This window comes from Bufo gargarizans, chromosome 3 (genome assembly GCF_014858855.1).
Source record: "Bufo gargarizans isolate SCDJY-AF-19 chromosome 3, ASM1485885v1, whole genome shotgun sequence".
Taxonomy (NCBI): Eukaryota; Metazoa; Chordata; class Amphibia; order Anura; family Bufonidae; genus Bufo; species Bufo gargarizans.
The window spans coordinates 290937690-290960406 of record NC_058082.1 but is presented as its reverse complement, the minus strand read 5'-3'; the positions used below and the strand labels follow the sequence as shown (position 1 = coordinate 290960406).

The following is a 22717-nucleotide window of genomic DNA, read 5'->3' as shown; positions in this document are numbered from 1 at the left end:
CTTCCTTGTGCGATTCTGTGCGATCACTTGTTTGGTGGGAAAGATAAATGTCTATAGCAGTTGACGTGTAGTGCTGAGTGTATACACTGTTAACAAGGGTACCGACAGGATTTTGTATTGGCGAGGGTTGGACCAACAATCTTTCAAAGCTACAGAGACTGTGGCAGCAGCCTGGCATTTGGTTTATATTCAACCTCACTCTAGATTTCCTATTAGTGAAAAAAGGGCCAATCTGAAACGGTGATCTGCAAGTATTTCTAGTAGCAAGGCCTGACAGATGGATTGTATCCGAAATTTAAGGGATTGTTAGTTGCTGCAGTCCAACTCCAAGCAAAGAACGCACACATCTTACGTCGAGTCTTGGATGTCATGCAGGTAGATCTTTCAAGTGCAGTCACCAAGGTCTTTGCTTATGATTATTTAAGTACTGAACAGGCTACAGTTCCGGAGAACCCCTTTAAGGTCCTGTTTCCTCCATAATGATGTCTTACCTGTCAGGAAGGCACGTTATCTACTTAGCAACCACAATGCATTTCTATAACTGTTTTACAGGGGGGCGATCTACCTATGCACCACTTTGTTTTCTACTGTACCCATGCCACCTGTAATGGTATATTGCTAGGCTACCGATTTGGATTTATGCATCAAATCCACTACAGAAACCCAGACACAATGGAACCCATGCCTGTTTCCTCTCCTTGACACATTTCCTTTGATTTCTTTGTTTTCATTCTCTCTAACGGCCTTAAATTTTAATTTATTTATTTTTTCATTTATTTTTTCTTTGCTTATTCTTCCTTTTTGTTATGCTCAATGTGAAATTTGATTTTCTAAGCTGCACCCTCTGAATTCCTTTGCAGGTTGATGCAATAAAGGAAAAGGTGAAAGTTGATTCTTGTTTTCCATCTGTAAACCTGGAAGACTAAGTCTAAAGAATCTGCATGCGTTTCCCACACCGCCTCCTTTCTTTTACTACTACAATTACTACGTTTGCTGCTGCTGTCCTCCTTCCACCCCCCCCCCACCCTCCCCCTCAAAAAACACTCACTAAAGCCTCTGCAGGCCTAAAATACTAGAACTAAAATAGTTAGATTTAGGTTGTTTCTAGTGTTTTGATACTAATCGGCTAATCTCAGGAAGATACAAGGTATTGGTTCACAGTTACTAATGTAAACCTGGTCATTGGTCTCATAATTCTGAAGGATGTGATACATATGCCGTGTGTAGTTTAATCGCACACCACCAGATGGCGCAGTCCTTCGCTGACAAACCTACCTAGGGATACAGGTTATGTACGGCTTTATCAACAAGCGTGTAGTCAATGCCTAGAGACTTACATTTAACATAAGAAGCCCCCAGTGTTAAATAGTAGCATAGTATTGTCCATTTTTTATATTATATTCAAGTACAGTCATTTTTTCCGAAATATAACTTATGTGCATCCTTCAGATTTATCCTTTTTTTTTTTATTATTTGATAAAACTGTGATCCAGTTCCTGATCTTTTTTTTTTTTTTTCTTTACTGATTTTCTGACAATAGCCAAAACTAAAGTCACAGAAGTGACTCTCTTGCTGTGGTTTATTGTTTTTTTCCTTCCCCTCACTGGTCCAGATCGTATGGTGTCAGCGTCCATTGCCAAAGTACATTCATTATATATAAATTAGGGGGAGGGGGGGAGCAAAAAAAAAAAAAAAAAAAGGATGGTGGCCATTTGTTCTGCGCCCCTTCCAATATAATTACTTTGGGGTTCCCGTAAAACTATATTGCAAAAATCCTGTTAATGCATTTTGTAGTTTCTTTGGCAAACGGCCTGACGCCATAGGAATGATCTCCTGGACTCCGGAAATACAGCAGGGGAATGTCCTTCTGTGCCTGACCCTTGAGAGAAATCTGTGTGAGTGTGTTTGTGTGAAAACCAAACCGGTAATTGAACTGCAGTAGTGTTACACTATGAAAGCACAGCATGAAGAAATCCAGCCTTTTACCACCACGTTTTTCAAATGATAGCGCAATCATTGCTGTTGGCTGTCTTTGTCAGGAGCCTGTATGGCAACCTCCATATTTTTTTTTTTTTCCCCCCAGAATCCACTCCTTGCTTCAGTTCTGTTGCCGTTTCTTTTCATGCACACATTTTACACTTCACGCACCAATGGCGTTCAATGCATGTTTCCAGAGGAGTTCTTTTTACCTTGCAATGTGCTGCTTCTGTGGAAAAGCCTTTCATAGCCGTTCTGTCTTGACGTTTACATGGATGACACGAGGTGCGAAAACAGAGTAGACTGAGCAAGTGGCATCCCTGTAAGCCCAAATGGTTGCAGTCCAATGCTTTTATGCCTTTTCTCCCTACTATTACCACCAGTTATATGTGCTGCTCCTACTCCCAATTAGCGTTCAGTGGCCATCTGAAAGTCGTCATGGGCTAAAGTAACATGAACGCACCTGTATTCGAATATCGCTGTAAAGATGGTTACCTAGGAATAGATCTTTAAAGGGGATGTAATAACACTTATTTCCTATCCACAGGACAGGGGATAAGTGATTGCTGAGACCCCCAGTGATCACAAGAAAGTGCCCCATGAGAATAAAACTTTGTTTATGTCCGTCCTCTGCTCCATTCACTTCTACAGCAGCAATCCCATAGAAGTGAATGCCCATGAGCACCACCACTCTTCTCATGGGGCAGTTCAGAGGCACTTCTGGACCCCCTGTTCTCCTGATATGAAGTACTTATTTTATATCCCCAGGACAGGGCATAAGTGTTAATAATGACACAACCCGTTTAAATGCTTTTGAATCCACCTCCAGTTTGGGGGAAAATGTGACAAATCCCAATTTTCCAAATTTCTGAGAAAAACAAAGTATCAAAGGATACGATGTTGGTAGTCACAATTGTGTTTTATTTCTTCTCATATATGTTTCTTTCATAGTGGATTGCATATTTTAAATGACTAGCAGTATGTAGGTATTGAAGACTCCATATCCCGAATGTGACCTTTAAAGCCCCTTATTCATAGGCGGGCAAGGAGCATGTGGAAGTGTTTGTACCTCAGCTTTTATTGTCTGCATACCCGCCTGTTATGGGTCTAGAAATAGTGTTTTTTGCCTTTTTGGGGCTTTTTGTCTTCCACTTAGTGGTTATATGGCATGATTAACACCATAATACCGCATCATTGCATTTGTGGCAATGCCTTGCCTGCACGAAGAGCAGGACCACACGCACAAATTGTTTAGGTGGTGTCTTCCAGGCTGTTATGTTCAGAGGCTTTCAGTACTCTTCTGCCGTCAGGCGTCTAGGAAGATGTATTCGAAATCCCAGCACGCCTCACAAAAGCAAGCCCCATATATTAACTCTTAAAGTGAATTTGTATCTGGGCACTTTAGCTTCATGTTGTGGATCACAGAGGAGGACATATGAGGGATGATCAGACAGAATGAAGAATGTTGGCTATAAAGGAGGTCAGGGGACATTTTATACCTATATACATTACACCTTTGTTTTAACCCTTTTTCTGCACCTTTTAATATTCAGTGTTAGACTCTGTGACTGGAACTAATGTGAATGACCTGCATGTTTGTTTGAGCATTGCTTGAATTTTCCTTCTTGCAAGTCATCAGGATGTCCTTTCCTGTAATCTCATATCTTACTCACAATAGATTCCCATTGTTGTCTTGAGTCCAGTGGAACACGAGACATAGAAGTCCTAAAAAATGTTATTTATTAAAAATTGTTTTGGAGCGACTATATGAAGACCATGTTCCCCGTGATGTCATTGCTTCATTTTAAAGCTGTGTTGCTTGGAAATATCTACACGAGTCGTTCTATAGGTGCTTATATTAAACAATAATTGATGTTTCTCTAATGTGCATATTTCAAGTGACTGCTGATATTAAATCCAGGCTCCATTTTGCGGGTGGCGTAATATGTAGCCTTTTTATATATTAGATATAAATCTTTCTGAATATTAAGGCTTTTCCACGTTTTTAGTTTTCAGCACTCTAGGATTCTCATATCATTTGGGGATCATGTAATTTATTAACATCCTTTTCTGTACCGTTTAAAAGGTTGACAAACTGGATGCCTCTGAATCCCTTAGAAAAGAGGAGGAACAAGCTACAGAAACGCAGCCTATTGTCTATGGTAATTTTACTATTCATGACATTTCCTTCTTTGCATGTTACTATACAGCCTACAGTTATTTGCTTTAGACACTTGCGTCGTTAATTCCGGCTTTGAGATCCAACAGAGGATCTCAAAACTGGAATAAAACAGATCCGTGCCATTCAATACATCCAAATGCATCTGTTTTGACCGAAAGTCAATGGGCAGCAGATCCAGTTTTTTAGCTAACAGAAAATAAAACGATCTGGCACCATAGACTTACATTGATTTTTCATGCCGGATCTGGTTTGTTCAGTTCCGCAGACTGGACACAAAATCACAGCTTGCGTCGGTTTTGTGTCCAGTCCAAAAATGCAGCAAAATGGAACGGGATGCATCTTGATCGTTTTTTGTTTTTTTTTTGTTTGTTTTTAACCATTGTCAATGAATGGGCACAAAACTCATCCGTTTTGGCCTGGTTTTGAGATCCTCTGCTGGATCTCAAAACCAGAAAGCCACATCACAAGTGTGAAACGGGGTTTATCTTTGTAGCAGTGAGGCAAGACCATAGACTGTAAAGGGTCTATTAGACTGGCAGATACTTTGCCAGATCATCGCTTACGATCATTGTTAACGATCTGGCAGTGTAATACTGCTGTCGAATAACCAATGAATGAACAAATGCTCGTTCATCGGGCAATCCCAGTCTTTCAACAGGTTTAAAAATCATTGCTTGTCGTTGGCAGATCTGCTTGCAAACAATGATTCAGTATGGGGACGAGCGATGGCATTTAGTTATCACTTTTCCCCATATTGAGAAGGAGATTGTTGCATGTAATACGAACTTCTGCTTGCTTCCTGACAGTTACTTGCATAATCTGCCTGTCTAATAGTGGCTTAATACAACTTTGACTGCCTCCTATCCAGACCCCCCCCCCCCAATAGATATTGATCATTTCCACTCCATTAGACCAAGCACACACAAGCGAGTTCAGTGTGAGAAACACGCAGCATGTGGCAATGCGAGTTCCCTTTCTGATTTCTGCTTCTCTGATAGGATCGCACAGCATTATAATGATTTATAATTCTGCTAGACCTGCATTCTATTGGATTGCATTGACCTAATGCTATCGGTGTAATTCAGTCTAACAGGGACACAGACACTTATAAAACATTATAATGCAGTGCCATTCTGTCAGAGGAGCACAGGTCAGGACGGGAACTCATACTGCCAAACTCTGCGCATTTCTCTCCTTGAACTCTATAGTCTGAGTCTGGCCTTAAAATGGTTTTCCAGGTTATAGTTATTGACACCTGGCACCCCCACCATGCAGCTGTTCACAGATGGGGCTGAGCAGAGTGTGAGGCTGAGCTGCAGTAGTCCAACACAGTCACAACACAGAGAATGGAGCTGTGCTTCCTGCTCTGTGTTTGTTAGTTTTTTGTTATTTCCAGTGGCTGCTGAAAACTGATCAGTGGAGGTCCTTGGGTGTCTGACCACCATCAATCTGATAAGTGGATGTCCAGCCGTTAATATTGATTACCTATCTTCAGGATAGGTAATCAATATCTGATTGGTGTGGGTCCGACTAACTGCACCCCTTCTGATCAGGTGTTTGAAGAGAAGGCGGAGCTCCGTGTGTGCGCCTCTTTATTTTCATTACACTGCACTTTGTCTCAGAAGTGCTGTGTAATAAAAGTACCCGCTCCATTCAAGTGAATGCCACCGGTCCACAGGAGAAGATGCACAGTGTCAAGATGAGGAAGGGGTGTTTGCGCCACCATCTCGTCAAACAGCTGATCAGCAGGGGTCCAGGTGTTGGACCCCGGTCGATCTGATATTGATGACCTAAGGCTGGACAACCCCTTTAAGGATTGGTCATCAGTATCTATGGCTGGGAAAACTTCTTTAAACATGATAGAGGCTTCCTCTTTTCAGTTGCTGTAACCTAGGAAACCTGGTCAGCAGAGTGATTTCTATTTTACTGGAAATAAAATGTTCCTTCATGAGCTTTGAGTTTTTTTTGTTTTGTTTTTTGTATGCTCTAACCTCTGTGTCTTATTTCTTTTCCCTAGGTCAGCCCCAGTTAATGCTGACAGCGGGACCCAGTGTTGCAGTACCTCCACAAGCTTCATTTGGCTATGGTTATACTGCACCTGCCTATGGGCAGCCCCAGCCAGGATTTGGATATAGCATGTAAAAGAAAAGGGTTGGAATCTTTGAACCTGGGCTATTTTCTTACTGAAACTCCACCGTCCCTCTTCCGCCTACTGTCTCATAGCAGGGAAAAGCTGCAGAAATTGGCTCCCTATTGTCATGAAGGACAATTTATTTTTTACAGTGTATTTGGATCATACCTCCCTTAATTATTTTTCTTCACATTCCGTAATCTACAAAAATTGCAATCTTGTATGTTAGTTGCTTTCTTTTAAGCAGGCTTTTTTTTATTTTTTATTTGGCATTGTGGTTTGTTTGTTTTTATTTTATTTCTGGTTTTGTCCCCCCCCCCCCTTTTTTTTTTTTTTTTCTTTTCTAACTGAGTTGCTTGTAACCCCTCCAGTAGTTGGGGCTTCATATGGTGCGGCTGCTTCAGCTCTTAGAGAAATTAATACAACTCTCAACCCCTTAGAGGACCTGCAATACATGATGTAAAACAAAAACAAAATGTTGTAGAGACACTGGTAGCGAGGGGGTTAACAATGCTAACAGTCTGTCGTGAAGAATCTGATTTGCACTCTTAGCGTTAGAAAAAGTTAATATTGACTCTCAGAATTGATGTATGTAAGCAGCGTATGTACTGTCTTATCTAAATGCATATAAATCTACTTGTATATTCTGAAGAAAAAAAGAAATTGTTTCTATTTCCACATGCAAGACTGCCGATGACAAAAGAACACTAATCTACATATTCTATACCACTTGTTGTGTGACTCTGTTAATTTTAGCAACATACAAGACGACTCTACGTAAAAGGAAAAGAAAAAAAACCATCCGTCACGTAAGGGAATATTCAGTTGCGCATATAGATAATGCTAGTGTGTGTAGCTCACTCCATGATGAACAGATGGCCCTATGTCGTGCTGTATCCTGTGCTTTTTTTGTGGGACCATTTCATTCAGGAACAAAGAAGGCACCATAAATCCAGTCTGTGTACCCTTCTCCTGCTCCCTGAGGTTCGTGTATGTTGGATATTGTGGTGTTCTTAGGTCACTGTTTTGAGTGTACAGAGGAGAGACTTTAAGCAACAACATCTATCAATGCTGTTCGGTTTTGTTTGTGCAATTTGAGATGACAGATTTAAAAGAAAAAAATAAGTAAATGAAATAAAAATACTGAACTGTGGACATATTATACAATACGAGTTTTGATTTGTGTCTTTAATTCCCACACAACTTCTTCTTTTTTTAGTCTTAATTTTTTATACCCCATGCTTTCTCACAGCCATAACCTTTTTATTTTTCACGTCAGCTGTATGAGGACTTGCTTTTTTTGCGGGACAAGTTGTACTTTCTAATGTACTTATTTGCACACAATTCCGCCTCAGTTTTATGGGTTTTGTTTTTGTAAAACTGACCTGCTACCGTCATTCTCCAGGTCCGTACGATTACAATGATGCCACATTTATATACCATATTTTTTCTATAAGGCACACCTAGGTTTTAGAGGAGGGAAAATAAGAAAAAATATATTTGGTGTCAATCCTCAGTCAGCCCCCCAGTGATAATCAGACCTCAGCTCAGAGCTACAATCAGACCCCCTAATGTTAATCAGACCTCAAATCAGACCAAAAATAAATACTCACCCATCCTATTCCAGCTGTCGCTCCTGCGCGCTGTGCTGTGATCCGATGTCACACAGTCTGAGTTCACAGAGTGAGCCAATGTGCTTGCGCTGTGTGCAAGTCACAGCACAGCATGCGCCATTTGCAGACTAAAACCAGGAAGTACTGAATTCGCCGTTCCTCGGTCCTACTGTACTAATGACCACCTCTATAATGGAAGTACATTAGCATTGGAGTCTATGGGCATGTTACTTAGTTCCTATGGAGCACTGTCAGTGAGAATTTAATTGCTACTTATTAGCCAGCTGAAATATAATCTGAGCTGCAGTCTGTGAAAGTCACTTCTCAATTTAAGTATTTACTGATTGTGGGATATACAGCAAAATTCTTAGTTGAATGCAAGGAAGTTGGGTCTAGCTGCCATCACTGACAACAGTAGTCTGAACTCCCTAATATTACAAATATAATCACTAACAAATTCTAGGGCCTTTAATACGCAATTATATATAAACTATTAGTTATCTAAATTAGTCAACCTAAGAGAGAGCTTCACTACACAGTCCGCACAGACCTCCTCTACACAACTGCTCAGTCCTCTTCTCCCAAAACCCGCTTCTCCACCATTACAGGAGAAAAACTCTCCACTCTACTCTCCAGATCACATCTCACCACCTGTGCACTTGACCCAATCCCATCCCACCTCATCCCTAACCTCACCACAGTGTTTATCCCAGCCCTAACTCATCTCTTCAACCTATCACTAACCTCTGGTGTCTTCCCCTCTGCTTTTAAACATGCTACCATTACACCCATCCTCAAAAAGCCTTCACATGACCCATCTTCTTTGTCCAGTTATCGCCCCATATCACTTCTTCCGTATGCCTCAAAGCTACTTGAACAACATGTCCATTCAGAACTGTCCTCTCACCTCTCCTCCTGCTCCCTCTTTGACCGCCTACAATCTGGCTTCTGACCCCACCACCCGAGACTGCCCTCACTAAAGTCACCAATGACCTACTGACAGCTAAAACCAAGAAACAATACTCTGTCCTCCTCCTTCTCCTTGACCTGTCCTCTGCCTTCGACACTGTTGACCACTCCCTTCTGTTGCAAACTCTCATCTTTTGGCATCACTGACCTGGCCCTCTCCTGGACCAGACGTTTAGTGTCTCCCACTCCTGCACCACCTCCTTGTCTCATTCCCTCTGTGTTGGTTGTCCTAGGACCCCTGCTCTTCTCTTTCTACACTTTTTTGGCCTGGGACAGCTCATAGTCCCATGGCTTTCAGTATCACTCCTATGCTGACGGGACACACAAATCTACCTCTCTGGTCCAGACATCACCACCTTACTATCAAGAATCCCACAATGTCTATCTTCTATATCATCCTTCTTCGCCTTTCGCTTTTTAAAACTTAACATGGATAAAGCAGAATTCATCATCTTTCCCCCTTGCTCAACCCCCCCAACAGACCTATCTATCACGCTCAATGGCTACACAATCCCCCATCTTGCTCAACCACCCCCTCCCCCAACAGACCTATCTATCACATTCGATGGCTGCACACTCTCCCCGGTCAACCAAGTCTGCTGCCTTGGAGTGACCTTGGATTCTGCCCTCTCCTTCAGACCGCACATCCAAGCCCTTTCCACCACCTGCCGCCTCCAACTCAAAAACATCTCCCGCATCCGTGCTTTCCTTAACTTTGAATCTGCAAAAATGCTTGTACATGCCCTCATCATCTCCCGCCTAGACTACTGCAACACTCTCCTCTGTGGCCTTCCATCTAACACTCTCGCACCCCTCCAATCTATCCTCAACTCTGCTGCCCGACTAATCCACCTCTCACCCTATTACTCTTCTGCCTCTCCCTTCTGCCAATCCCTTCACTGGCTCCCCATTGCCCAGCGAATTCACTTCAAAGTACTAACAAATACATACAAGGCCGTCCATAACCTGTTTCCTCCCTACATCTGAGCTACTTTTCCCGATACACCCCCACACCCACTCTCCGATCCTCACAGAACCTCTTTCTCTCCTCTTATCGCCTCTTCCCACAATCGACTCCAAGATTTCTCCCATGCATCCCCCATACTCTGGAACTCGCTACCCCAACATATCAGACTCTCACCTACAGTGGAATCCTTCAAAAGAAACCTTAAAAAAAAAACACCTTCAGACAAGCCTACAACCAGTGACCCTGCTGCCTCTATACCGCCACGACCAACTTCACCCGCACCTACTGTGTCCTTCTCCCATACCATGTAGATTGTAGGACCTCACGGGCAGGGCCCTCTCTCCTTCTGTACCAGTTTGTAAGTCATCTTGTTTATGATTAGTGCAATTGTCTGTATTATGTATGTATACCTCTTCTCATATGTACAGCGCTATGGAATGAATGGCGCTTTAATAATAATAATCTAAAAACCGTCTTTACTGGCCCAACTTATAGGACTTTTTATAGGCCATTACGCTTAGTGATCTCTTACAGACCATTCATTAAATTAAGGGTGTTTGAAGACAATACATCAGTAAATGAGAAAAATCCAGCACCAGACCTACAAAAATCCCCCAAATACTATATTGATACAACTATATAGTAGCAGAGTGGATATGTCATTTTAAAGCACAACTATTTAGGGCACTGTAATTGCTACATGTCACCTGAACACAAATAAAGGTTGTTTTTATTTAATAACTGGTGAAAAACAGGGTTTCTATAGCCAAAATGCTATTAGTTTTTTATATTTTTTAAGCTAATAGAGGCATAAACTGTACGAGGGGAAACAGGAGAGGAGGAAGATGGATGAGAAGTGATTTTAAAGGGTAACAATTTTTTTTATGTAATTGGATTGATTTAAGTTTACCTTAGTTCTCTAGTTAGTACTTTTGTATAGGTATTGAATTACCTAGTAATGACAGCATGTTCTTTCCTCCCCCAGGCATTTCAGTGGTGCAGCTAAAACAGCGTTGCTAGGTGTCCTCCGTCTCCTATCTTCTATATACTGAAGACGGAGGACGTAGTAGTGGACAGTCCCGAACTCTACATGTGCAATCCCGTCGGACCGGGATAGTGCCGACATTCTCGATAAAAATTCACGATTAGAATATTCTCGATAAAAATTTGCAATTAGAATATTCGCGATCAACTACTCAGGAGGAAGAGGGCGTGTTTAAGTCTGAAGAAAGCCGATTGGTTGGGGTGAGGTGGGTAGTTAGGGAGGGGAGGTCTTAGCCTCAGGGTAAGGGTCCATTCACACGTCCGCATCTGTTCCGCAATTTTGCGGAACAGCTGGGGACCAATTCATTTTCAATGGGGCCAGAATGTGCTGTCTGCATTTGCGGATCTGTACTTTCGTTCCGCAAAAAAAAAACATGTCCTATTCTTGTCTTCAATTTTCTATGAGAGTGCCGGCGATGTGGGGTCTGCAAAATGCGGAACGCACATTGCCGGTGTCCGTGTTTTGCGGATCCGCAAAATACATAAGGACGTGTGAATGAACCAAGGGCATTGGCAGGCATCTTGAGAAGATAGAAAGAAGTCTTGTGAGGAGCGGTTGCTATGGACGGAATCCTATTAAACAAGTGGTATGTGAGCACAATAATTAGTGATTATGGATTATCACCACTCATCAACAACATATATTAAAATTGAATTTTGAGTGAAAATGACAGTTATCCTTTAAGCTAGTTCCTAGAAAGCTGAGCTTCCAAGTCTAGCCATGCCTTATCCCGCTGAGCATGAGTCGAGTGTTTCAACTGGACGAGGAGAGGGCTGTGTAGTAGTGAGTAAGGTTACATAGACACCATGCCACAATGTGGCATTTGACTCATCATAGAAAATGAGATGTGGGTTTTAGTTTTATAAACCGCAATCCTTAGGAAATATAAAATATGAAAAAGGATAAGCATTTTTGTAAAGTACATTTCTGCCCATCCAGCTCAATTCAAAGCATTCAAGCTCTTTTTTAAATTGAGAATAATAATGGGGGAAATTCAACTCGTTGCGCTTTACAGACTGTCACTAAAACGCAGCTTGCAGCATTTTTGTGACCGTCTGACTACGCAGAGCCTAACGGATCCGTCTAGACTTACAATGTAAGTCAATGGGCACGGATCTTTTTTTCACTGACACAATATGGTGCAATTGAAAACGGATCCGTTCCCCATTGACTTTCAATGTAAGTCAAGACGGATCCGTTTTGACTTAGACTTTTTTTAAATTAATAATGCAAACGGATCCGTTAACAGATACAAGCATTTGCATTATTCGTGTGGATCCGTCTCTGCAGATACAAGACGGATCCGCACAAAACGTGAGTGTGAAAGTAGCCTTATATATTAAAATAAATATACACTGGTATCTTGCAGTTTTCACACTGCTCTTGAAGTCTCATATAAAGCTGACACTTCCTGTTGTCTAGAGATATGTCCTTATTATAGGCATGATTAAAACAAGGCTGGCAGCCTGAAACACAGGGTCATATGTCACCTTCTCCCCCATCCTATTAGCATACCACTGCCCTCATGTCCCTGACAGCAGGGGAAGGCAAGAGGCAAGCGTTGGCTAAGGGTGCAAAGCAAACTCAGCTTCTATTTTGACAAGGAGCCGGGGTCTGATGGCGCCGGAGGCGCGCATTCCTTACCATCGCGGCAGGCGGACGGATCTCCCGCCACTGACATCCAGGAGCACAGAAATACAAGAGGGGTCCCAGGCCAGCAGCGCAGACCTACAGAGCGGAGAGGTGATTCCCTCCACCTCCCCACATCTCGATGGGAATTGTGAATTGCGCCTTGTGTCCATCCGCTCGCCGCACGAACCCAGTGCAGACGAGCTCGCTTTCATATATCACAATATGCACCAAAGTGGCGGCTTGGCTCCCGCCCATGGTCAACTTGGACAATATTCGGCTGCACCAACCCAGACGACCCCAACTCTTTTATCTCCACCAGAGCTGCACTACACACAGTGCAACCAAACCAAGGTGAGTAGCAATCACCCTGGTTAGGAGTAAGTAATAGTATCTTGTTCACCATTACCTATGAGCGCCTTGTCTTTTCTTGTGGCCATCTAATTGCTATTAGCATAGGTGACAGAGCATACCCAGAAAACTCTCCATATAAGTCAATAGGTTTTCTTACGGAGGTGATCTGTTGATGCGGCTAAGCAAATCACTGACCTGCTGTTCAGTTTCAAATCGGGCAAGATGGCTGCCCCACAAGACTAGCACTGCAGCTGCAGGTCCCCCTCAATTAAATTTTTTGGACTACAGCTCAGTAGTTAAAACAATTAAAAGCATTCCCTTTAAATGTTGCCATACCCGTTTTATAGGGTGTATAACTTGTAAATCAATACAGGTTTTGGCGCCCCCCCCCCCCCCCTTAGCATTATATGCATGGTTGCTTGCTGAGGTATACCAGTATACTTCATGTCTATTGAAACTGGCAAAGCTTGTACCAATCTACAGTCATGGCCAAATGTTTTGAGACTGACACAGATTTTGCTTTTCACAAAGTGGGCTGCTTCAGTTTTTAACGGGTTGCCCCACGAAACATATTGATCACTAGAGATGAGCGAATCAATTCTAATTAGATTTGTTCAAAACCAGCCCCCTGGAGCTGATCCTACTGCTCAAGAGGCTCCCCCCCACCTCCTTGATTGACAGGGCCAAACATCTCTCCTGGCCTTGTCACTTAAGATTATCAGCGCAAGTGCAAAGGATCTGCTATCTGAGTAGTGCATATACCGATTGCACATGCATCGCTGACATCTTGGTACATGTGGAAGTGGTGGCATGGGAGTGTAAGATTGATAGAGCCAGGTAAAATGTTTGGCCCTGTCAATTAAATGGGGGGGGGGGGGGAGTCTTTTGAGGAGTAGGGCCAGCTCCTCAGTGCTCCAGGAGGCTTATTTTGAACTAATTCAATTAGCTAGAAATTAGAATCGATTCACTCATCCCTATTTACAATATGCACTTCATTCACTTCTATGGGAATGCTAAGTACAATGCTTAGCTATCTCCATCAGTCCCAGTGCAGTGAATGTAATGATGGTCAAGCATGCACACCTGCACTATTCACAGAGGGGATGTTCTCATGAACATGATGGTCCTAACAGTCAGAGCCTAAATATGTTCAAACCTCAAATGGCTGACCACTTCACTCTTTTCCCCAGCAATAGTGCCAGGGGTTTTAGAAGCTGGTCCAATAGTGATTTGCTCAAACAAAATGGTCATGTTTGTACAACTCCCAGAAGCTGTAAATGGGTACTATATATTTTTTTTTCTTCAGCATCTACCAATCATAAAGTTGCAATTAATTAAGATACCTTAAAAATTGCTGACTGCGCATAGACTGTAAATGTTTAGGTGGCCCTCGTCATCTCTGCAAGGACATTTTAAAACCTCCTACAGAATTTCAAAAAGGCAGATTATTTTTTAGCACTATACCAGTATATTATGAGAGAGATAGATAGATCTTTATATTTTCTTTCTATCAAGTAATTCAATCGACCTAAACCTGAATATATCTTATCAATCACTGGTAAGATATATTTTAAGCAATAAGACCCTACAATGGCTATATAGCTGTCTTGTGTCTGTGAGAGACGCATCCCATCACATCAGTGGCTGAATTCAGAATGGTGTCTGCTTGGGACTTTACATAGTGCCTAGTAGATTAGTCAATATTCTCTATACTGGCTGTGAAGTTGACTGCAAGGCATTAAGGGCAAGCCCGCTGGCCATGGACCCTGCTCATGATCTCTGTCTTCATCTTTCCTGCCCTGTTTCCCTTACTGGTTTACTGAATTTGATAGGTAAAATGGCATGCACCACTTTGTGCGATTCTACCCACTGGAATCCTCAAACCTTTTGGCTTCATTTGGAAGTGTAATTTATGGGAAATTCATAACATATCAATTAGTTTAGCATCAATTCACTCATCTCTAATTTGAGCCATTGTTACCTCAAGGATGGAGAGCAGGTAGAACAATTTCTTGATTTAAATTGGAACTTGAAGCAACTTTGGGTAGAAAACCAGGGATAGTTCTCAAAATTACTGCATCAGGAAGTAGGCTAAGAAATGGCCGGGTAGAAGACAAGGCATGCAGCTCTCCTGACAACAAAGAGAAATTAGTACAATAAAAATTTTAAGCCGGTATCCTGAAGGGGCTAAAGATAGAGATGTTTCAATATAATGAATAAGTCCTAGGAGGCTACTGGCTCATGATTATAAGGCCTCAACTTTTTTTTTTTTTTTTTTGTCAGGTATAATTTTTATTAAATTATCACAATGTTTCATAAACTGTAAAATCCCTCCCCCCAACAACAACAATCCTGCAGAGAAACGACTCAACCTGTTCACTGTTCGGAGAATATAATGCGTAAGTAGAAAACATCCACTGAGATTGGCATTAGTGTCAAGGTGTGAGGTGATGTCATGTACACCCATGCATATAGGTAGATATCATATTAGCTATCTCAATTACGGGACTACAAGATTTATTGTGGAAAGCTGCTCCCTCAAGCAATTACTCTGTAGCGCCGGAGATGCCAATCCTGGTACTGTGAACCATCCTTGCCATATTACCATGAATTTAGCTGGACATCTCTTTTTTATATAAGGCCTCAACTTTCTGACTGCTTTAAAAAAATCTTATTATAAGAGGATGGTGAGCAGGGGCGGATTGGGAACTTAGTGGCCCTGGAAAAAAATAAATAAAAATGGCCCAGTTTTGTAATTGGGTCCAAATTGAGGCAGGGACAGCATAAGTAGGCGGGGCCAGCAATACCATATTGCAGCACATTATACCACCCCAACAGAGCCAAATACCACAGTCCCTCACAAAATACTGCCCCCATCAGCACAAAATACATCCCCAAAAACATTACGTGAGGAGGGCTCAGGCGGCCCCTTAGGCATCTGTCTACTGGGAAATTTCCCTGTAAGGTCTATGGCCAATCCGCCCCTGATGGTGAGAACATTTCCCTTCAATTTCAGCACTGATTGCAGTTAGATGGACCCCTAGAGTGTTAGATTTGTCATGTTGATGCCCTTCTTGTAGAAACTGAAGAACAATAAAAATCAGTGCCTGGAGCCATGTTATTTATACCCGCTGGAAAAAAAATGCACCAGATACGGGAATCAACTACTTGCCCCCCAACAGAACTTTACTTATCAGGTGGAGATGATACAGTATGTAAGTAAAGATACCGGCTCATATGTTTTTTATAGTATTTATATCCGCGTGCCCGGTGTCCTAGTTTTTTCAAAAACTCCTTTACAGGTAAGCAGAAACAATAGACAAATTTTCAGACTCCAGCACTCACTTTTTCTTGAAGTTTCAAGTTCTCCGGCTTTATTATCAAACGTGCACAGATAATACAAGGTTCGATTCTCATAGGTGTAGGCTGTTGACGCGTTTCGAAAGTTCTTATTCGTAACAGTAGTGTGCATGTGGTGTGCTCTGGTATATATATAGGAAAGTCAGGTGTGCACAGACCCAAAGGAATTGGTGAGAACCTCCCATTTGAAAAAAAAAAATTTTTTTTTTTGCGAAAGGGGAGGGATTACATTTGATAGTATTGATTCCACCTTTGTGTGCAGCTCCTGACGTTCACAGACATCACCTGAGACACCCAGTTCAAATTACTTTGTTAGTCTGCCTGCGTAAATTTGTATACTAACGTGGTTTAAAACAAGCATGATCCAATATAGAGTCATTGGCTTTTACTAACATAATAATACTCTTCTTATCATGTAGCATGCAATAAAAAACGTGAAAATACTATAAAATACATAACAGTATTAGACATATAGAAAAAAGAAGAAAGAAAAAACCCTGTTTGTAAAATGCCTTTTGGATATGTATTCATTCACATTACTATTGCGTTATTTATATCCTTGGCTGAAGGGAAAAGCACTGGCAGTGTATTAGAACATATAATGTGTTGGTTGCTGGACACATATGTAATATTACTTATATATATAAACCTATTAGGTTGAAAAAGAAAAGAAAGGAAAAGAGAAGAGAAAAAGAGGAAAAGAAACCAGGATTACAATTTGAGCATAGCAGTGTGGGTGGAAGAAACCTTTCCTTCTGGCTGCTTTTTAAGTAGGTGTCCATACACACTGCTATTGCGTTACTTCCATTTTTTTCCCTCCTTATTCTCTTCACAAGAATGGCCCCTGGTTTTGCTCTTGAGCATATAATGCACTAATGCAAAAGCACAGATACAGAAAGAATATAATGTATAAATATATGAGGACCTTTTCGGTAAGGAAAAAGAAAAAAGAAAAGAAAAATAACCCGTAGGTAGAACTTTTAAGTATAATTATGCGGTCATTGTTGGGATAGTCAGTAGAAATGCATAATTTCTTTTCGCATATTTAAGCCTTTGGGATATCTGGTTTCTAATTTAAAAATCCAATACGCTTCTCTTAAGTTAACTTGATGTTTTATGTCTCCCCCCCTTATATGGGTTTTGACCTGCTCTATAGCATACGTTTTCAGGAATTTGGGGCTGCGGTTATGTTTTTCTATGAAATGTTTTGCCACATTAGAAATATTAACATATGCAGGGTTATCTATATAATTTAGGTGTTCTAATAATCGGGTTTTGAATTTCCTTATTGTGCATCCTATATACATTTTGTCACAGTGTTCGCACTTAATTATATAGATTACTGCCTGTGAATTGCAGTTAATATATGATTTAATATTATAAGTCTGTGTGTGACTTGTGTTGTCAAAAGTTTTTGTATTTTGTGCATAATTGCAGGTGCGGCACCGCTGACTACCGCAGCGTGTGAACCCCTTATATGTAAGCCAGGTGCTTGTAGATGGACAAGCCTCCTTTATGAACATGGAGGGCGACAAGACATTTCCTATACTTTGGGGTTTTTTTGGCACTATCCTGCAGCCCTCTTTTAACACTGTTGAGTACATTATCTTCATAGAGTACAGGAAGATATTTTTTTATAATGTTTTGAATTGTGTTATATTGTCGGCTATACGTCAGTACTAGTGTAGGTTTAGAATTTTTCTTTTTATCTTTCTGTATACTTATTTTGTTGTTGTTTTTGGGACTTTCTTGTTCAGGAAATTGTTGTGTTTCATCATATATTTCCTGATTATTGGAGATGTTTGTATTTTTGTTTTTATTGTATTTATTGCTTTTATTTTTAAATACTAAACATTCTCTGGACTTTTCCTTTGCAATTCGGAAACCTCTAAAAATCATCCATTCAGGATATTTTCTTTCTAGAAGTCGTTGCTGTATAATACAACATTCTTTTTTAAAGGCTTCCAATGTGCTACAGTTCCTTCTAGCTCGTATGAATTCTCCTACTGGGATGGATTTGATAGTGTGGTGACAATGGTGGCTGTCTGCTCGTAATATTGTGTTTCCCGCAATTTCTTTTCTGTAAGTTTCTGTCTGAATTTTTTCATTTGGTATACCCACAAGTTTTAAATCCAAAAAGTTTATTATACTGGTATGTTTGCTATAAGTAAACTTTAGATTATAAGTATTATTTTGTAGGTATTGGATGAAAGGGGGATTATGAACAAAAGTCTAACTCTGATATCATTCAAATGTTTAAAACATCTAACCCATATTTTTACCCTATTATGTCACGTACCCAGAACATGGATTTGTTTCAAGATCTAGTGGAGAAGGATCTGAAACAGATCCATGATTCTCTCAATGACGACGACGTATCCCACAATGTCTCCAAATCTCAAAAAAAAGCTCTTAAAGAGCTATCAGATAACAAAAAAATAATAATAAAAATGGCAGACAAAGGGGGTTCAGTTGTCGTCCTTGACAAGGTTGTATATTATAACCAAGTATTGGAAATTTTGGGAGATACCAACACATATATCAAACTTCCACATAACCCTATCATCAAGTATCAAGTAGAGTATATGCAAATTTTGGAAATCGGTTTAAATTATGCATTTCTCACACAAAAGGAATACGACTATATGAATGTGAAACATCCCATTACTCCAATTATGCATGCAGTTCCCAAAGTACACAAAAAACTCAACCCACCACCACTGCGTCCAATCGTTAGTGGTATAGGGTCACTGACAGAAAGACTAGGGAACTGGTTAGATTGCATTATACAACCTATGGTCAGGAGAGCTCCGGGCTACATCAAGGACACATCAGAAGTTCTCAAATCATTCTTTGATAAAAAGTGGGAACCACATTTCAGCTGGCTTACAGTAGACGTGGTAGCATTATACCCGTCGATTCCCCACCCCATAGCCCTAGAGGCTTTGGAGTATTATCTCAACAAACTCACAGGCTATCAAGACAATTTCATTACATATGTCCTGGATGTAACCCGTTTTCTCATGTGCCACAACTATTTTCTGTTTGACAAAGTATTTTATCTCCAGTCACAAGGAGTTTCTATGGGAGCTAAATACTCCCCAGCTCTTGCTAATCTGACAATGATGTATTGGGAACAAAAATACATATACAGTACAAACAATCCATATGCACACTGTCTGAACTGGTACGGCAGGTACATCGATGACCTACTCATAATATGGAGTGGAGATGTGCCTGCCGTACCAGATTTCATCCAATACCTACAAAATAATACTTATAATCTAAAGTTTACTTATAGCAAACATACCAGTATAATAAACTTTTTGGATTTAAAACTTGTGGGTATACCAAATGAAAAAATTCAGACAGAAACTTACAGAAAAGAAATTGCGGGAAACACAATATTACGAGCAGACAGCCACCATTGTCACCACACTATCAAATCCATCCCAGTAGGAGAATTCATACGAGCTAGAAGGAACTGTAGCACATTGGAAGCCTTTAAAAAAGAATGTTGTATTATACAGCAACGACTTCTAGAAAGAAAATATCCTGAATGGATGATTTTTAGAGGTTTCCGAACTGCAAAGGAAAAGTCCAGAGAATGTTTAGTATTTAAAAATAAAAGCAATAAATACAATAAAAACAAAAATACAAACATCTCCAATAATCAGGAAATATATGATGAAACACAACAATTTCCTGAACAAGAAAGTCCCAAAAACAACAACAAAATAAGTATACAGAAAGATAAAAAGAAAAATTCTAAACCTACACTAGTACTGACGTATAGCCGACAATATAACACAATTCAAAACATTATAAAAAAATATCTTCCTGTACTCTATGAAGATAATGTACTCAACACAGTGTTAAAAGAGGGCTGCAGGATAGTGCCAAAAAAAACCCAAAGCATAGGAAATGTCTTGTCGCCCTCCATGTTCATAAAGGAGGCTTGTCCATCTACAAGCACCTGGCTTACATATAAGGGGTTCACACGCTGCGGTAGTCAGCGGTGCCGCACCTGCAATTATGCACAAAATACAAAAACTTTTGACAACACAAGTCACACACAGACTTATAATATTAAATCATATATTAACTGCAATTCACAGGCAGTAATCTATATAATTAAGTGCGAACACTGTGACAAAATGTATATAGGATGCACAATAAGGAAATTCAAAACCCGATTATTAGAACACCTAAATTATATAGATAACCCTGCATATGTTAATATTTCTAATGTGGCAAAACATTTCATAGAAAAACATAACCGCAGCCCCAAATTCCTGAAAACGTATGCTATAGAGCAGGTCAAAACCCATATAAGGGGGGGAGACATAAAACATCAAGTTAACTTAAGAGAAGCGTATTGGATTTTTAAATTAGAAACCAGATATCCCAAAGGCTTAAATATGCGAAAAGAAATTATGCATTTCTACTGACTATCCCAACAATGACCGCATAATTATACTTAAAAGTTCTACCTACGGGTTATTTTTCTTTTCTTTTTTCTTTTTCCTTACCGAAAAGGTCCTCATATATTTATACATTATATTCTTTCTGTATCTGTGCTTTTGCATTAGTGCATTATATGCTCAAGAGCAAAACCAGGGGCCATTCTTGTGAAGAGAATAAGGAGGGAAAAAAATGGAAGTAACGCAATAGCAGTGTGTATGGACACCTACTTAAAAAGCAGCCAGAAGGAAAGGTTTCTTCCACCCACACTGCTATGCTCAAATTGTAATCCTGGTTTCTTTTCCTCTTTTTCTCTTCTCTTTTCCTTTCTTTTCTTTTTCAACCTAATAGGTTTATATATATAAGTAATATTACATATGTGTCCAGCAACCAACACATTATATGTTCTAATACACTGCCAGTGCTTTTCCCTTCAGCCAAGGATATAAATAACGCAATAGTAATGTGAATGAATACATATTCAAAAGGCATTTTACAAACAGGGTTTTTTCTTTCTTCTTTTTTCTATATGTCTAATACTGTTATGTATTTTATAGTATTTTCACGTTTTTTATTGCATGCTACATGATAAGAAGAGTATTATTATGTTAGTAAAAGCCAATGACTCTATATTGGATCATGCTTGTTTTAAACCACGTTAGTATACAAATTTACGCAGGCAGACTAACAAAGTAATTTGAACTGGGTGTCTCAGGTGATGTCTGTGAACGTCAGGAGCTGCACACAAAGGTGGAATCAATACTATCAAATGTAATCCCTCCCCTTTCGCAAAAAAAAAAAAAAAAATTTTTTTTTTTCAAATGGGAGGTTCTCACCAATTCCTTTGGGTCTGTGCACACCTGACTTTCCTATATATATACCAGAGCACACCACATGCACACTACTGTTACGAATAAGAACTTTCGAAACGCGTCAACAGCCTACACCTATGAGAATCGAACCTTGTATTATCTGTGCACGTTTGATAATAAAGCCGGAGAACTTGAAACTTCAAGAAAAAGTGAGTGCTGGAGTCTGAAAATTTGTCTATTGTTTCTGCTTACCTGTAAAGGAGATGATACAGATCAGAGTGAAATAGACCTCTCTGGTCAAATTAGTAAGTCTTTTTGAAGTGGAAGCTTCCAAAATCTTGTTTACCCCTGATTTTCCTCAGTACCTAAGGTATTAGAAGGATAGGAGGGAAGACAGATGAATATCCCCTTCCAGGGGATGGAAAGTCTGTCTATTGCTAAAGGGAGATCCAATTTGTCAAGGGAATAAAAGTTATTGGTTTTGGAGTTCTGGGCTGTTGCCATGACATCTAGCAAAAGTGAACCCATCCTTATCTGAAGAAAGACTCAGATTGATACTCCATGTGCCAGGGAGCAGAAAAGTTTGACTTACTATCCCAAACAATAGGCAAGTAAAATTTAGTTAAAGATTCTGGTCTTGCGCTAGAATTATCTGAAGAAATCTCCTGTGTTTGTAGAAGCCAGGAATATGCAGAAATGCATCCATGAGATCTGTTGCTGTGAGATAATCAATTTTCTGGCTAATGTTTATGACTGGATGGACTCCATTTTGAATTTCTTTTTTATTAACAAGCAGTTGTAACTGAATGTGGATCCACTGTGTCACAAAACCTATTTGGCTTGGGGCTCCTAAGTGGCCCCCCTGGTCTTCACGCTCTAAGGGTCCATTCACACGTCTGTTTTTTCTTTCCTGATCTGTTCCGTTTTTTGCGGAACAGATCAGGACCAGATCTGGACCCATACATTTTCAATGGGTCCTGGAAAAAATCGGACAGCACAATGTGTGCTGTCCGTTTCCGTTGTTCCGTTCCGCATGTCCGTTTAAATATAAAACATGTCCTATTCTTGTCCGCAAAATTCGGATCCTGGTACAATACAAAGTCAATGGATCCGCAAAAAAACGGAAGACATACCTCCCCCTTTATGCACCCTTTTCATTGGTCCAGATAATTGGCAAAATTCAATAAGAAACGCAAGTACCTTGATGATCTCAG

General features: G+C 40.4%; 1 protein-coding gene across 7 annotated transcripts in view; it reads left to right on the top strand.

Moving 5' to 3' along the window:
* Positions 1-7443, top strand: part of CLTC (clathrin heavy chain) — an 84564-nt gene extending 77121 nt beyond the window's left edge. For 3 of the 7 annotated variants that reach the window (XM_044286316.1, XM_044286318.1, XM_044286315.1), the window contains 3 exons: positions 861-881; positions 4064-4139; positions 6177-7443. In XM_044286316.1, the coding sequence (XP_044142251.1) occupies positions 861-881; positions 4064-4139; positions 6177-6301 (222 nt within the window). In that variant the 3' untranslated portion in view covers positions 6302-7443. Of the gene's footprint in view, positions 1-860; positions 882-2928; positions 3985-4063; positions 4140-6176 lie in introns of those variants that run through there. The other 4 variants (XM_044286319.1, XM_044286317.1, XM_044286320.1 and 1 more) reach the window with 3 other exon arrangements.
* The last annotated feature ends 15274 nt before the right edge of the window (positions 7444-22717 follow it).